The 17,190-nt window shown below is 43.1% G+C and overlaps 1 protein-coding gene across 2 annotated transcripts in view; it reads left to right on the top strand.

The window, feature by feature from the left end:
- The first annotated feature begins 277 nt into the window (after positions 1 to 277).
- Positions 278 to 17,190, top strand: part of Rmnd1 (required for meiotic nuclear division 1 homolog) — a 29,322-nt gene continuing 12,409 nt past the window's right edge. For both annotated transcript variants that reach the window (XM_042666179.1, XM_042666130.1), the window contains exons 1-5: positions 278 to 394; positions 5,138 to 5,655; positions 10,580 to 10,688; positions 13,118 to 13,193; positions 16,487 to 16,526. In XM_042666179.1, coding sequence (XP_042522113.1) covers positions 5,152 to 5,655; positions 10,580 to 10,688; positions 13,118 to 13,193; positions 16,487 to 16,526 — 729 coding nt within the window. In that variant the 5' untranslated portion in view covers positions 278 to 394; positions 5,138 to 5,151. The remainder of the gene's footprint in view (positions 395 to 5,137; positions 5,656 to 10,579; positions 10,689 to 13,117; positions 13,194 to 16,486; positions 16,527 to 17,190) is intronic.

Genomic DNA, 17,190 nt, shown 5'->3' with positions numbered 1-17,190 from the left:
AATGTCTGGATCGGGCACGCGGAGCCCTTCCGGAGACGCAGGCGGCGCAGAGGGCGGGGCGGGGAGGAAGAAAAGCCGCGGGAGGCCGTCAGGAGAGCGGAAGAAGAAAGCGGACGGAAGGCGGAAGTAGACCAGGACCGGAGGTCTCAGAACCTGGACAGCGGAAGAGGTCGCGGCGGCGGGGTCACGTGATCCTCACGTCACGTGGCCCTGGCGGCTCACGTCCCGCCCAGCTCGAAGTTCGTGCGCTTGCGCAGTAGCAGGCGCCAGTCCCGAGTACTTCACCGTGAGCTTTGGTCCGGGGCGCGGGCGTCTGCGGCCGGGACTGTCACCCCTCGGCGTTGCGGCGCGATCCTGCGATCCGGGGGCTTCCTTCTTCTCTTCCTGCGGAGAGGTTAGTGACTCCTTTTCCCCAACGCTTGTGGGGCCGGGCCCCGGGTTCTGTTCCCGGCTCCTGACTGCCCCAGCCCTCTCGGGTCACCGACGTCGTCAGCGCCGCCGTGACCCTCGGCCCCGGGCGGAGATCTTCGGTCGACTGAGCGGGACCCGAGCACCCGCTCAGCAAACGCTGCCCTCCCCGCTTGTATCTGCAAAGGAGAATAGCCTCGTGGATATCTGTTGTTTTGGAGCTCCAGATTGGGCACATTTATTTAAAATGTTCAGCGAATATCTTTTATCAGAAGATATCTATTTTTTCCTTTTTTTTTTTTTTTTTGCCAGTTCTGCGGCTTGAACTTAGGGCGTGGGCACTGTCCCTGAGCTTCTTTTGCTCAGGACCACAGATCTACCACTTGAGCCACAGCATGGAACCCAGGGCTTCATGCATGGGAGGCAAGCAGCCCCAGAAGATACCTATTCTTAAAAAGCAGAAATGTGCCTGATGATAGTGGCTCATGCCTGTAATCCTAGCTACTCAGGAGGCTGAGATTTGAGGATTGAGGTTCAAAGCCAGCAGGAAAGTCCATAAGACTCATATCTCCAATAAACTACTCAGAAAATCAGAAGTGGCTCTGTGGCACAAGTAGTAGAGCACTAGCCTTGAGCTGAAGAGCTGAGGGACAGCGCCCAGGCCCAGAGTTCAACCCCATGATCAGAAAAAAAAAGCTGAAGTGGAGGTGTGGTTCAAATGGCAGAGCATCCCTGGAGTGACAAAGCTCGGAGAACAGCGCCCAGGTCATGAGTTCAAGCCCCAGTGTGGACACTGTGCTCAACAACTGAGTGGCCGCCTTGTACTTCATTTTTGAAAGTTCCAATGAACTTGAATGCCTTAGGCATTATTGTCTGAGGATATACAGCATAAAACACAAAAGTCTTTTCCCAGAACTAACATTCTAGAGAGAAAGATGAAAATCTTCTTCCCTCTTAATATTTATTTTTAGGATGGTCACTAACATATATTTTACTTACTTGCCACTTGATCGATCATTTGCCACCCCTAGTAAGGTTTGAAAGGGATTTGGTGCTGTTTTTGACTATCAGCAACTGTCACAATGGCCTGGCACACAGTAAGGATTCAGTTCATGTTTCTCATATGAATAACAAACTAAAAATACAAGGTAGGCAAGTGATGTTAAATGCAATGAAAAATAAGAAATGGAGAAAGAGAGTGAGTGTCAGTTTTGGGGCTTTTGGTTGTAGCTGAAACACAGCTACACTTGAAGGTTGTGTGATGTGGATGAAGTAGCTAGAGAAGAATTCACTAGGTGGAAGAAGTTTAACAGAGATCTGAAGGAAATGAGAAAGGGAATCTTAAAAGATCCCTGCAGAAGCACTAAGTGTAGACATTCAGACGGTCAAGGTAACTAGAGAAGAATTAACAAGGAAGAGAGCTATAGGAAATGTCAGAGTGGTGGAAAGGGCCAAAAATGTAGCTCCATTGGGGGCAGGGATGGGAGGGGGAAGCTGAGGAGAAAGGTAAGGAAGGAGTGACATTGTCCAAAAAAAAGAAATGGATTGGGCTGGGAAGGTGGCTCAGTTGGGAAGGTGGCCTTGCATGCATGAGGCCCTGGGTTCGATTCCTCAGCACCACATAAGCAAAGAAAAAAAAAAAGCTGGAAGTGGCGCTGTGGCTCAAGTGGTAGAGCGCTAGCCTTGAGCTGAAGAGCTGAGGGACAGCACCCAGGCCCAGAGTTCAGGCCCCACGACCGGACCCCCCCCCCCCCAAAAAAAAAAAAAAAGAAATGGATTTATTACATGACTCATGAAGTAGTAACCCCTCTGGATAACACCTTAATGATAGCACTAAAATTACTATTTTTTTTAATGTAGCTCCATGAAGACCATCTTAGACCTTTGGCTATTGTTATAAATGAAAGCCATTGTCAAATTTACTGCTGAGAAATGATTTGATTTTACTTAAGTTTAGAAAGGATCATTTTCATGGTCATGGTGGGAAGAAACTAAAGAGGGCCTGGAAGAGAAGGGGCTGTTAGAATAATCTGGGAAAGGCAGAACTACTTGGACCAGGGAGTAGCAGTGTTGGCGGTGAGAACTGGTCTGAATGTATCTAGTGGGATTGACTGATGGATGGGTTTGGTAAATCAATAGTCAAGGTAGACTCCAGGCTTTTGGTTGTAGCTGACATATGGCTATACTTGCAGAATGAGGTCATGGCTTAACTGGCAACATGGCCTGCCTCCCAAGTGCAAGGCCTTGAGTTCACTACTGGAAGAAAACAAAGTAGTCTATAATTGCTTCTTGAATGGGAAAGTCTATAGGGAAAAAAATAGTTTTGTGGGAAGATTTCCAAAACTCAATTTTAAGCATGTTAATTTTGGGTATTTGCAGAAAGATGTAGAGATAAAATAATTGCTTCTCATCAGTATATAGATAAAATTGGGTGAGATAGCTAAGAGCTGGTTGGGAAGCTAAGTGGTCCAGAGGCTGGACCTGTTCTTGAGCAAACCAACAAAAGAGACAAGGTTGAAGTCAAGGAGGAAAAGAGCAGTGTGGTACTCTAGAACGCAAAGTGAAGCCAAAGTGATCACCTGGGCTCTTCGCTCCTTGACAAATCAACACTGAACAAAGGATTTGGAAAGGTGAAGGTTACTGGTGACTGACAAATAAATTTGAAATGGTAAGGATGGAAGCTCGAATAGAGTGAGTTTGAAATCAGAGAGGAGGGATTGGAATAGTAAATAAAACTCATTTGGAGAGAATTTTATTGGAAAGGAATTCAGGAAAGTGAGATCAAGAGGAGGTTTTTTTTTTTTTTTTTAATAAGTGGGAGAAGTTATAGCATAGATATATGGTCATAGGAATGTTCTAATAAAGGAGGAAATAAATAATGGCATGGAAGGGGAGAGAACGTCAAGAAAGGATGAGAATTTAGGGAAAATGAGGGCTGCTGTCATAGCAGAAAGGAAGGCCAACTATATGAGCACAGAAGCAGTAGATAGGTGTGTTGATGATAGCAGATGGTTCATCTTCTGGAACTTCTTTTCTGGCTGTTGATGTTGTCAGTGAAAGGAAGCAGTCATTGAGGGTGAGAAAGGAGGAGACCTGCAGGTTTGTAGAGAGAATGTAAGACTGTTGAGCAGCATGAAGAGAGTAGCCCTGATGACAGCATGAGATAGGACATCTTGGTCGGTCGGTCGGTCGGTCGGTCGGTCGGTCGGTCGGTCGGTCGGTCGTCTTCAGTCACATTCAGCTGCAAGAATGCAGGCACAAATTAGGAGTGTTTTACGTATTTAGAGTTGATGTTATGTCACATGGGTGTGGAATGGAAAAGGACACCTCTAACTTCCAGCTCAGTGGCTGTACCTATTCCTGGACAATGATGAGCAGTAGATAGCCTGTCCCTGCAGGATGGCTTAGAACCTCCATGGCAGAGTCACTTGTCGTTTCTTCCATGGGCTCCTGGCCTCTAGGTGCTTAGCTCATTGTAAGAGCTGAGTAAATACTAAATAAAGGAAGTTGTAAGTCTAGATATTCTTAAATAGTTGAAATGTTAATGTGAAGAGGTCCCATCACTTTTTAATGTAACCTGTCATACCAATAGCTTTCTAAGTTTATATATGTGTATATATCTTCTTATACAATCACAGGATTACATGATTATATATGTACACAATACTACTGAGCTACAGCTATAGCCCTATATTTATTTACTTATTTTTGCCAATTGTGAGGCTTGAACTCAGGGCCTGAGTGCTGTCTCTGAGCCTCTTTGTGCTCAAGGCTAGTGCTCTACCACTTGAACCACTTCCAGTATTTGAATGGTTAATTGGAGATAAGACTCTCACGGGGATTTTTCTGCCCCTGCCAGCTTCCAGCCATGATCCTCAAATCTTAGTCTCCCTGAGAAGCTAGGATTAGAGGCATGAGCCACTGGTTCCCAGCTTTTTTGTTGTTGTTTTTTTGAGCAGTACTGGGGATTGAACTCTGAGCTTTTTGCTAAGTGAGTCCTTTATTGCTGAACCACATCCCCCAACTATTTTCTTGCTTTGCTTATCTTGTACTAGGGTTTGAACTTGTGACTTTGTGCTTCTCATACTTGCTAGGCAGGTGTTCTACCACTTGAACTATGTCCAGGCCTCTAAACTTTTTTTTTTTTTTTTGGTCGGTCATGGGGCTTGAACTCTGGGCCTGGGAGCTGTCTCTGAGCTCTTCACCTCAAGGCAAGCAGTCTACCACTTGAGCCACAGTGCCACTTCTGGTTTTCTGGTGATTAACTGTAGATAAGAGTCTCATGAACTTTCCTGGACTTTCCTGATCCTCAGATCTCAGCCTCCTGAGTAGGTAGGATTATAGACATGAGCTACTGGTACCTGGCTAAACTTACTTTTTTTTTGTTTTTGTTTTTTTGGATCCGGTCGTGGGACCTGAACTCTGAGCCTGGGCGCTGTCCCTCAGCTCTTCAGCTCAAGGCTAGCGCTCTACCACTTGAGCCACAGCACCACTTCTGACTTTTTTTTTCTGCTTATGTGGTGCTGAGGAATCGAACCCAGGGCCTCAGGCATGCAAGGCAAGCGCTCTACCACTGAGCCACCTTCCCAGCCCCTAAACTTACTTTTTTAACCTGTACTATTAGAATTTTCTTATTTGTATTTTGAAGATTTTTAAAAGAAATATTATATGTGTATTAGAAACTTTAAAAAATAAAATAACTTGAGTTTTGAATTCATTTTTCTTGCAGCTTGAGATGTGGTAATGCCAGCCAGACTTCTCAGAGCCCTGGCTGGATCACACAGTATATTATCAAAGGCACATCAATATGGAAGATTTGTTCGGCTAGCATTAAAACCACTTAAGGAATCTGAGAATTTAACATGCAACAACACTTTGACAACACATCACAACTTGGATTTATTCTTTCCAGTTACAGCAGCTAGCAGTTTGAATAAGCCACAGGTCCTGGAAATGAACCGGATAATGTCAGCTACAAGTAAACTCTCTCTACTAAACGTTGCGCATTGCCAGAATGAAAAAGACTACCCTTCAACTGTGAAATCATGTAGTACATACAGGGAAGTGGCCCACAAACCAAATCTCTTGAGTTCTGAGTGGCTCATAAGACCATTAAAGAGGACTTACTCATCTATTGCAACTGAAACTGTTCCAAAACAAGACTTTCCACAGATCAAGAGACCACTGAAAGCATCTAGGACCAGACAGCCATCCAGGACCAACCTTCCCATTCTGTCTGTGAACGAGGTAAAGTCCATATGCTTGTGGCCTTGTGTTTCTCAGTCATTGCTTACTTGAAAGTAGTGGATGTTCATCACAGCCTTGTGGCTAACGTAAGAGAACTGGCCACCAACTCTGGATTCTTTTCAAGACTTTTGAAACCTAGTATCAAAGAGGGACTTAAAATTGTCATTCTAAAGAATGAAGTGCACATATAAAGACAAAATATAAGCTGGGTGCCAGTGGCTCATGCCTGTAATCCTAGCTACTCAGGAGGCTGAGATCTGAGGATCGCAGTTCAAAGCCAGCCTGGGCAGGAAACTCCGTGAAACTCATCTCCAATAAACCACCAAAAAACCGGAAGTGGCGCTGTAGCTCAAGTGGTACAGCACTAGCCTTGAGCTAAAGAGCTGAGGGACAGCACCCAGGCCCAGAGTTCAAGCTACATGACCAACAAAAAAAAATTTTTAAAGACAAAATATAGTCAATGAAGAGATTAAAAAGCAGTTTATGGAGAGATGAATTACTGACTTAGGAAAATTTTGGGAAAGAGTATTAAGTCCAGTTTGGAACTAAAGCTGTAAAAACACCTTAAAAAAAAAAATCAAACCAGAAATTCCTCATCAAATTTAAAAAGATGCAGGTTGGGATGGCAAAATGATCTGTCAAGGTAGAAGCAAAGAGCCTTTTTCTCCTCTCAAAGCTAAAGTAGTATTTATTACTCACTGTTCAGAGGGTGTTTGGGAGAATTTTTCAGCTATACTTTGCAGTTCTCTTCTAAGTAATACGTTCAAGATCAAGCTGGGTGCTAATGTCTCATGTCCATAATCCTGGCTGCTTGAGACGAAGACCCAGAGGATCATGGTTTAAAGCCAACCAAGTCAGAAAAGTCTGTGAGACTCCAGTTAACCAGCAAAATGCTGGACTGAAGGTGGGGCTCAAGTGGAACGTGCCTGCTATGAGTAAGAAAGAGAAGAAAGAGGGTTAGGCTTTGAGTTGAAGCCCCAGTACTGGCAAAAAGAGTGAGGAACTCAGAATCAGGCCCTTTGTTAACCTTTGTATTTTACATGGTACCTTGAACTGTACCTTATACTTTATGGGTATTAATTTAGAATGGATAAGAAATGAGCTTTTCAATGTTGCCATTTCATCTTTGAAAATTGAAATATTGATCCAGGCACTGTGGCATACCTTTAGTTCCTGCTGAGGAAGTAGGATCACTTGAGCCCCAAAATTTGAGGCCAGCCTGAGTAACATAGCAGAACCCTGTTTTCAATGAACAAAAACAAAACATTAGGTTTTAGATATTTTTTAATTGGATTAGACCTTCAGCAGCTACCAGAGCATAGGTTAGAATGTTTGTCTTCAAACCTTGATTCTCAGGTGGGCCCTGAGCGTGTTCAATTTGACTGGCTGGGCACTTTGTGTTGCTTTCTGTGAGAGAGCTACATTGGTCTAGAAGTGCTGGGTACCCAGGAGACCCTGTTCCTAGGAACCTGGAGTGTGCTGCTGCCTGGCCTGCGGAGGTCTTCCCTGAGCAGCTTTCCATGCCCCTTTGGGAAGGTGTTTCTTGGTTTCATGACACAGGCATGGTCATTAACTCACTCACTCTCCCCTGCCCTGAGTGGAGTGTTGGAGCTGAAAGTTCCAAGCTTCTCGCAGCCAGCTCCTGCCTGATGCTGTTCAGGGACCACTAAACGTCAGCTCACGAGGTGTTCCTATCACTTGAGAAAGAAAGTTCAGGGGATTTAGGCACCGTGTGCCAGGAAGATTGAATATTATAACCCAAAGATGCATCCGTACCCCATATCATGTAGAAAGTTGCAAGGTTTAGGAGCTCTGTGGAAGGAACCAAGGATGAAGACCAAATAACTATAAAGTTATTATATCCCAGTATTGCTGTAAAACAGAAGCCACATTGCATAATACACTAATTTTCTTTAGTAATAGTACTTGAATTAAATCATTGCCTGAGCATATGATACTACTAAACAAGACTCACAAATATCTAGCCCCATCTGCTAGAATATGTTTTCTGTAATCAGAAAACCAAAACACATACAGAGCAATTATTTTTTAACATTTTAAAATAGTCCTAATTTTGCCGGGTGCTGGTGGTTCATACCTGTAATCCTAGCTACTCAGGAGGTTGAGATTTGAGGATCACAGGTTAAAGCCCAGGCAGAAAAGTCTATGAGATTCTTATCTCCAATAAGCCACCAGAAAACCAGAAGTGGTGCTATGACTCAAGAGGTAGAGTGCTCTCCTTGAGCTGAAGAGCTAAGGGACAGCGTCCAGGCCCAGAGTTCAAGCCTCATGACCAACAACAACAACAAAAAAAACATGGGCTAATTTTGATCCTATATCCAAGGACTGTTTTAGATTAGCTTGCCACATCCATTTAAGAACATATTGTTGGGGTTAGAGATGTGGCTTAATGTAGAGTACTTGCCTAGTGTATGTGAAGCCCTGGGTTTGATTCCTCAGCACATCAACAAAAAAGGCCGGAAGTGGCACTGTGGCTCAAGTGGTAGAGTGCTCAAGCTTTGAGCAAAAGGAGCTCAGGGACAGTGCCCAGGTCCTGAGTTCAAGCCCCAGAACTGGGGGGAAAAAAATTGTTGATTCCATCCTAAAGCCTGAAATCTGCCTTACATTACATATGTAAACTTTGTATGTGTAAGTAGTGCTTTTTAAAAATAATCAGAATTTAAAGAGCTAGGAAAAGATAAGTATGCAAATGAAATCTCAGAGTAGCAGCACCTTTGATTAATAAGTGGGGGGAGGAATGTAAGTATCAGACTCCATGGTTGTCTGTCCCTTTACTAGTGTGCTTCAGCAAAAAGATGAAATTTAAAAGCAAAGGTATCAAACAAGATGACAAAAAAGCCAAGTTTTAAAACATGTATTTATGAACAGAAGCTCACAGCTTAGAGTAGTGCAAGCCACATTGACTTGTGACATGGAGAGAACCTGAGCCAAATCAAATGACATGCTGAGAAAGCAAAGTTAACAATCTGCAGAAAACCAATGACAAAGAATGGCTAAGTAAAAAAGATTATTCATAAGCCATTCTGAGTTCAGAAAACATTTCTTCATAAAAATAGTGATCGAATGACTTGTGTGTCAAAAGTTCTCAACTGTTCATTTTGGAGTTGGGGATTTAGCTCAGTGGAAGAGCGCTTGTCTGGCAGGTGCAAGGTCCTGAGTTCGGTCCTCAGCTCTGGAAAAAAAAAATGCTGTAAAAGATCAATAGTGGGGCTGGGAAGGTGGCTCAGTGGTAGAGTGCTTGCCTTGCATGCATGAGGCCCTAGCTATGAGTTTACTACTGTTCATTCTAGAGAAACCAAGTGCTTCCATGTTCGGTGCAGTTACAAGACAATCCTCTACCAGTTTATCTCCTGTCTTCTGTTTGCGTCTCTACTTTTCCCACTCCAGCCCTCACTGGGCCTGCAGGCAGTCACACATCATTCTGACACCCTAATACACTGATTTTGCCCAGCAAGCCGCAGAAAACTTGTCCCCTGGGTGCAGCCTGTTCATGGGGGTCTCACCGGAGGCCTCCTGACAGGATTCCTTTCCTTCAGCCAGCTGCAGGGCCACCCTCGGCACACACCTGATCCTATGCCTGTGACTATTCCAGCCTCTCTTAATCCATACATATCTGATACCTGTGAAAGGAAGGTAGAACACCCTTCATCCCCTCATCCATTATTCCAGTGTATCCACTAGATTTCTTCTAATTGAAAGTACTTATGCTCTGCAGTTTGTACATGTACATGCTTCAGTGTGGGGAATCCTGAAGTCTCCATTTATTCCTCTGCTGCTCTTGAAGCCACTCAGAATGTGTAACAGGCTGAGGGAAGGTAAAACTAGGTCAGGCTGCTTCTTGAGAAAGGGCAGGGGTGGGAAGAAGGAACAAATTCTTACACTGCTCCTGGCATTCCATCCTGTTAATACCTAGTAGGAAGGAACCTGGAAGCTGGGATGATTTAAGCCCTAAGAATAAATGTGCTTTAGTGACTTATAAACTCCTGACCAACATAAGCTAGCAAGTGCTGAACTGTCTGGAGCAGCTTATATTTATCAGCCTGATTAAACTTTATAGCAATCCTATAAATTTTCGATCAGGTTTTTAGGTCTGAAATCTTAACATGCTGATAGCTTTCAAACTTTCTGACCACATCACTAGTGTATTTTACATACATAGTGACTGGTATGCACACATGACAAACACTTCACGTTTGCTTTTTTATGAATACTACTCTGGAATAGTTCCTCTCTATTTCTTTTGCAGGGCTGGGGATCAAACCTAGGACCCAGCACATCTAGGGAAGTTCTCTAGCATTGCAGTACATCTCTATTTATTCTCTATTTCTAAAAAAATGTTGTCTGGGCCAATTAAACTGATGTCAGATCTTAACGGCCTATAACTACAGTCTGAGCAAACAATGAACAGTTTACTTCACACAACATGATACATGTGTGTACTGACTAAATGACACACTGTCAAGTTTGTAGACTCTTCTGTTTATGATTACTCAAGAGTAAAATACTGTAATTCATTTGGGGATTTTATGGAATCTGCCTGTACCAGGCAAGTGATAAATTGTAAAATGACCTCATATTTGTTACTGTGAAAGAGCCAGGAAAACTTGGTGGGAGAGCCCTTAACTGTTTCATCCAGACCTAGTTACTGCCTTTATTCCCTCTCAGGATAATCCAGTCCATTCTTTTGGCTAGTGGAAGCAGGCTCTTTTGTAGTTTGAGCTGAAATATGTTTCCATGTAATTTCCTTGTCTTCTTCCTTATCAGATCCCTTGAATGCTTGAAAATAATCTGAGTGCCAAAGTTGGCACTCAGAGCCCCTAAGAGGACAAGACCCAGCAGCCATCAACAGGTGCTTCTGAGCCTGTTGACAAGGTAACCTGTCCTGTGCTCATCCCCCAAACAGAACCTGATGCACTGCACAGCCTTTGCAACAGCAGATGAGTATCATCTGGGAAACCTATCTCAGGAGCTGACTGCCCATGGATATATTGAAGTAACAAGCTTGCCTAGAGGTACTTCTGCTTGAACCTGGTGCCAAGTATGTTAAAATAAGAGAATAACTTTTCTGTGACAGTGTCTTAAGTATGCCTTTATTTGCATTTTGTTTTTTATTGAAAAATTGTCATAAAAGTGGTATCAAGGGCTGGGAAGGTGACGCAGTGGTACAGCGCTTGTCTTGCATGCTTGAGGCCCTGGGTTCGATTCCTCAGCACCACATACGCAGAAAAAAAAGCCGGAAGTGGCACTGTGGCTCAAGTGGTAGAGGGCTAGCCTTGAGCTGAAGAGCTAAGGGACAGTGCCCAGGCCCAGAGTTCAGGCCCCACAACCGGACCCCCCAAAAAAAAAAAAAAGGTGGTGTCAAGCTGGGCACTGGTGGCTCATGCCTGTAATCCTAGCTACTCCTGGAAGCTGAGATCTGAGGATCACATTTTAAAGCCAGCCCAGGCAGGAATGTCCTTGAGACATCTCCAATAAACGACCAGAAAGCAGGAAGTGATGCTGTGGCTCAAGTGGTAGAATGCTAGCTTTGAGCTGAAGAGCTGAGGGACAGCACCCAGGCCCAGAGTTCAGGCCCCACGTCCGGACCAAAAAAAAAAAAAAAGTTGTACCCAGTGTTTATAAAAATGACAGAAATTATATATAATTATAGAGAACTTAGTTCTTAGATTAAAATCAGTGATTCATCTTTATTTGCAGCATTACTATTGCTTAGGAAGATCAAACTCTGTGTGTTAATATTCTGCTGTTGTAACAAATACCTGAGAGAAATCAACTTAAAAAGAGGAAAGGTTAGATGGGCACTGGTGGCTCATGCCTATAATCCTAGCTACTCAGGAGGCTGAGATCTGAGGATCCCGGTTCAAAGCCAGCCCACGCAGGAAAGTCTGTGAAACACTTATCTCCAATAAACCAGCAGAAAACTGGAAGTGGCACCATAGCTCGCCTTGAGCTGAAGAGCTGAGGGACAGCACTCAGGCCTCTGAGTTCAAGCCCCATGACCAACCAAAAAAAAAATTGGAAAAGTTTATGTTAGCTCACAGCTTTGAAAGTGTCAGTCCATTCTTCTAGGTATGTGGTAAGACAATGCATCATAGTGACAGAGCAGGTCAGTTGATCCGTCATAATGACCAGTAAGTATATGAAGAGCATGCCCACAATGACCTAACTCCCACCAGACCCCACCTCTTAAAGGTTTCCACTACCTCCCCAAAGGTCCACATGCTAGAAATAAAGCCTTTAATACATGGGTTGTTGGGAGATATTTACTTAAATCATAGTCCCATGCTACACATTAAAAAGTTATTGTAAGCCAGGCACTGGTGGCTCATGCCTGTAATCCTAGCTACTCAGGAGGCTTGAGAGCTGAGGATTATAATTCAAAGCCATTCTGGGTAGCAAAGTCCATGAGTCTCTTAACTCCAATAACTATTCAGAAAAGGCTGGAAGTGGCGCTGTGGCCCAAGTGGTAGAGCACTAGCCTTGAACACAGACAGGCTCAGAGATAGAGCTCAAGGCCCAGGATTAGAAAAAAAAAAAAGCTATTTTAATATTATAGTTCCATAAAATTGATATAAAAAACAAGGACATTCTTTAAATAGCACAGTATTTTAGAAGTAATAGAATTAAAATAAAAGATAAACATATGAGCATACAAAAGAAAATTTAACAGAATTTTAGGAAAGTATAAGAACGGGTTCTTGCTAGATGTGGAAGCTCATGCCTATAATCCTAGCATTCGGAAGGCTGAACTTACTGCTGCTGAAAATAGGGCAGCAGTGAGCTAGCTCAAGAGCATTCAGAGTTCAAGACCAGCTTGAACTATATGGCAAGATCAAGTCTAGCCTATGCCATCTTAATAACTAACAAATAAAACTTATTTTGATGGAAGAAAATTTTACAGTGACTTTGAAGGTAGATAAACTTTTTAATTCATCTGAACAGCAAAATAAATTGAAAACTTCCCTGCACCAATTCCATAGAGAGTTGAATGTCATCAAACCCCAGTACCTCAGAGAAAAGAGAAAGAAAGTTAAAGGCCTGGTGCTGGTGACTCATGCCTATACTGTAACTATTCTGGAGGCTGAGATCTGAAGATCATGGTTCAAAGTCAATCAGGCAGGAAAGGCCATGAGACTCTTATCTTCAATTAACCACCAGAAAACTGGAAGTAGAGCTGAGACTGAAAGTGGTGGAGTGCTAGCCTTGAGCATAACAGCTCAAGGACAGCATCTGGGCCCTGCGCTCAAGCCCCATGACCAACAGCAGAAAGCCATGTTTCATTTTCAAGTATGGCATACTTTACCAAATCTGAGTAGGAAAGTTAGAGACTGTGTAGAGCCCTTTGTAGTATATTAAGTGATCAAAGGACTTTATTAAAAGATGACTTGCATATAGTATCTCCTTGTAATACAGCTTTTCTGTTATTTATTTTAAATCTCAGATGCAGCAAATATTTTGGTGATAGGTGTAGAACATTCTGCAAAAGAAGGAGATCCTGGAACAATCTTCTTCTTCCGGTAAGATGGGAAAGAAACTGAATTGGGAAGTTGGTCAATGCTCAGGTGGCTGTGGTCTTGAGTGTGCAAAGGTACCTCTTGTGATAGCTTGTATGTTCAAAGTGTATTTGTGATCTGAACATATCATTAGGCCTAGGAATCTTTGGTAAATACTCTTTAGGAAATGAAATTTTAAAACAATAGTCTTGCCTTGGCTTGTCTGTAAGTATGAGTTTGCATCCAATGAGCTAACATAAAGCCCTGGTTTCCTATTCATCCAGTGCTCCTCACCAGCTCCATACTACCTCTGCTGCTTTTCTTTGTTTCTTTTCCTTGTGGAACTTTTCAGCCAAAGTTTTAGCCCATATTACTTCCCTTCTCCTTCTCCCCCCCACCCCCCCACCCAAGGGACTCAGACTGGTATGCTGGCTCACATACACTGTTATTTAAGGATGGCCTTTAATACCAAATGCAGAGGAGCCTAGTGAGGTCGTTGAGATCATAAACTCATGCTGCTATCCTCCCTATACCCAAGGAAGGTCTGTTACTCCCATTTTGTAGCTGAGGAAATGGCAGACCAGAGATTCAGTGAATTACAGTCATGGGACTAAATGATAGAAATGAAATACATGGGACATCTAAGAATCTGAACTTTAAGCCAGGCATGGTGGTATGCCTGTCCTAGCTACTCAGGAGTCTGAGGCGGGAAAATCATTTGCCCAGGACTTCTGAGCCAGTCTAGACAACATGGTAAACTCCTATATCAAGAAAAACAAAAACAAACTAGGTGTTGTGGTGCAGGTTTGTAATCCCAGTACTTCAGAGGATCAGCTAGTAAAAGCAGAAGTTCAAAAGACATCCTGAGCAATATAATATGACCTGGTCTCAAAATAGTTGTTTTGTTTCGTTTTAAAGGGTAGGGATTTACTTAATGATAGAGTGCTTGCGTAGTTTGCATACACTACCCTCAGTTCAGTCCACAGTACCAAAAAAAAAAAAAAGTTCATTGGTAGAGGATTTTTGTGGTTGTAGTCCTTCCAGATTAAAAAAACAGGAAAACCTGTCTTTGTTCTATCAATGCCTACCTTCCTTTCACTCGAACTTTAGAGATAAAGGTTTCACTGCTGAGTGCCAGTAGAAAAGCAGCATCCCATCCCTGCAGGGAGGAGTCCCGAGGTGAGGACCCGGCTGTGCAGTGTACTACAAGCATACACGTTCTCAGCATCACATTTCTAAAAGTGAAGGAAAGATGAATTCTGAGTAACATAAATAATGCTACATCACCTAGCTAGCGTACTCTAGCTAACCTCACAAGGTCATTTCAACACCTCAACTGATGAGACTTTCTGTACTTGTTTTCCGTACTGTATTTTACACTGACAGCTTGCCTTGCCAGACCCCAGTCATGGTCTAGGTCCTGCATTTGTGCAAGCTGTGTATTTTACACTGACAGCTTGTCTCACTAGGTACCAGTATGGTCCAGATCCGGCATTTGCACAGATGCCTCTGAATGTCGGCCCAACTGCATAGCAGAGCTATAGATGTGGGCTCAGTCCACTGTACTCCCTTCTGTTTAGATGTGACCCTCTGCATGCATATGTAACTGTGGCTTTTAACTTGTCAAAGCTGTCTCCTCAGACTCAGCCCTGATGCACTAGTATACTTACTTACTGGCCTCCAGGCCTGTCTATTCACCCACAACCGTTTGTTTACAGTAGGCAAGGCCCTTCAGTAGAAAGCTCTCTATTGACACTTTTCTGCTTGAAATTCCATGCATCAAATTGTCACAGAACAAAGTCCCCTTAGGGATTGACTGGGCCTGATGAACCTGAGTGTTCACATGACCACACATCTGGATGACTATGTAGCTTCCTTCTAGCTGTTCCAAGACACCACTTCGCTCCTTCCTTTTCTTTCCTGAGCATGCACAGATCCCACTCTTGATTGTCTCTTCTTACTTTCCCCACTGCTAGCTCTGCAAGTGCCTTAGAAGTTATATCTCTTGGCTAGATATCCCAGAGTGCACTCTGCCAACCTCTTCTATGATACTGATCATATACTGTGGTAATAAGCAGTCTAGGTGGCAATCTTTCTGAGATTGGGAGTTTCTAGAAGATACGAACTGAGTCATACTCATCTTTGTATCCTAAGTGATAAAATAAATGAAGACACACATCTACTAAACACTTGAGATGCCTAAAGAATGATTTACTTCCCACCATTCCCATCTTTCCTTCCTCCAGTGCAATAACCCAGTAACTAAAATGGAAGTTTTTATTTATCACTTATACAGCCCATCACTGCAAAAGTCAAACATGAAACTAAGTTTGTAGTACTCAGCCCTCCAGTTCTAGTATGGAGGCCCCTGTGCCTTCCTTTCAGCTGTTCTAAGCTTTGTGCAACGGCAAACTTCAATCAAACTCAGTCTCAGCCCCACAAGTCTTAAAAATGTGAGCCCCAGGCTGGAACTAGTGGCTCACAATTATAATCTTAGCTACTCAGGAGGCTGAGATCTGAGGATCATGGTTCAAAGCCATCCCGGGCAGAAAAGTCCCCTTGATACTCTTACCTCCCAATTAACCACTCAAAAACGAGAAGTACCACTGTGGCTCAAAGCAGGAAAGCACTATCTTTGAGCAGAAGAGCTTAGGGACAGTGCCTAAGCCCTGAGTTCAAGCCCCGTGACCAACAACAGCAACAAAAATGTGACCCTTTATTCTTTGCATATAGCAAAATCACCTAAGAGCTAAAGTTGTTCCAATTAAACAATATATTAAGTTTCTTTTTGTACTGGAGAGTTGAATCAGAGGTGCAAGGTGTAACACATGAAGGGACATAGTATGACAGTAGCAGCTACTTTTTCTAGAACTTTGATTTCATGTAGAAGTCAGGTTGTATCAAAAATTAAATAGACACAAAGTACTGATGAATCACCCCTGTAATCGTAGGCTGAGATCTAATCATCTTAGTTCAAAGATAGCTGGGGCACACAAATCCTAGAGACTCTTATCTCTAATTAACCAGCAAAAGACACTGAAAGTGGTAGACAGCCAGACTTAAACAAAAAAGCTAAACAAGAGCTTGAGGCCCTGAGTTCAAGCCCCAATACTGGCACAAAAATAAAATTAAAAAGTAGCTCTTATTTTAGCAAATGTTCCTAGTCCCTATGTCTAATCAATAAGTCATATTTCCTCCTGTTATATCCTGGATATGGTCTAGATGTTACCCAACTATGGCTTCATTGGCTTTATGTATGGACCCAAAAAATGTATTCTATCTTTAACTTAGTTAATTTTCTTATTCTTTTAAATCAGGGAAGGAGCTGCTGTGTTTTGGAATGTCAAAGACAAAACGGTAGGTGTAAATAAAGTATAAAAGTGTGAAAGTTTGGGCTGGGAAGGTGGCTCAGTGGTAGAGCGCTTGCTTTGCACCACATAAGCTCAGCACCACATAAGCAGGGGGAAAAAAAGCCGGAAGTGACGCTGTGGCTCAAGTGGTAGAGCGCTAGCCTTGAGCTGAAGAGCTGAGGGACAGCACCCAGGCCCAGAGTTCAGGCCCCACAACCGGACCCCCCCCCCCAAAAAAAAAAGTTTCTTAAATACATTCATCAAAACTACAGTTCTTATAAATCATGTGAAAAAAATATTTCTGAGAAAATGCCCATGTATATGATAATTATACTAAATAAATAGCAAGTAAATGCCCATTCCAATGGCTCAAGCCTGTAATCCTAGCTGTCAGGAGGCTGAGATCTAAGGATCCTGATTTGTAACCGGCCCAGGTAGATGAAACAAGAAGATTCTTACCTACAATTAACAGAAAAATGCCAGAGCTGGAGGTGTGGCTCACGTGTTAGAGCACCATCTGTGAGCCAGAAAGTCAAGTGAAAACAAGTGGAATACACAAAGCTAGTTACAGAATATAACAATACATTGTGGAAGTTGGTTAGCTCAGGGCTGGTGCCCCACCACTTGAATCGTAACTCCCATTTACAGTTGTTTGTTGGTTGACCAGAGAT

Source organism: Dipodomys spectabilis, unplaced genomic scaffold (assembly GCF_019054845.1).
Source record: "Dipodomys spectabilis isolate Male_0828 unplaced genomic scaffold, ASM1905484v1 ptg000001l, whole genome shotgun sequence".
NCBI classification, from domain to species: domain Eukaryota; kingdom Metazoa; phylum Chordata; class Mammalia; order Rodentia; family Heteromyidae; genus Dipodomys; species Dipodomys spectabilis.
The sequence above is the reverse complement of the archived record's forward strand: the minus strand, read 5'-3'. Positions and strand labels throughout refer to the sequence as shown.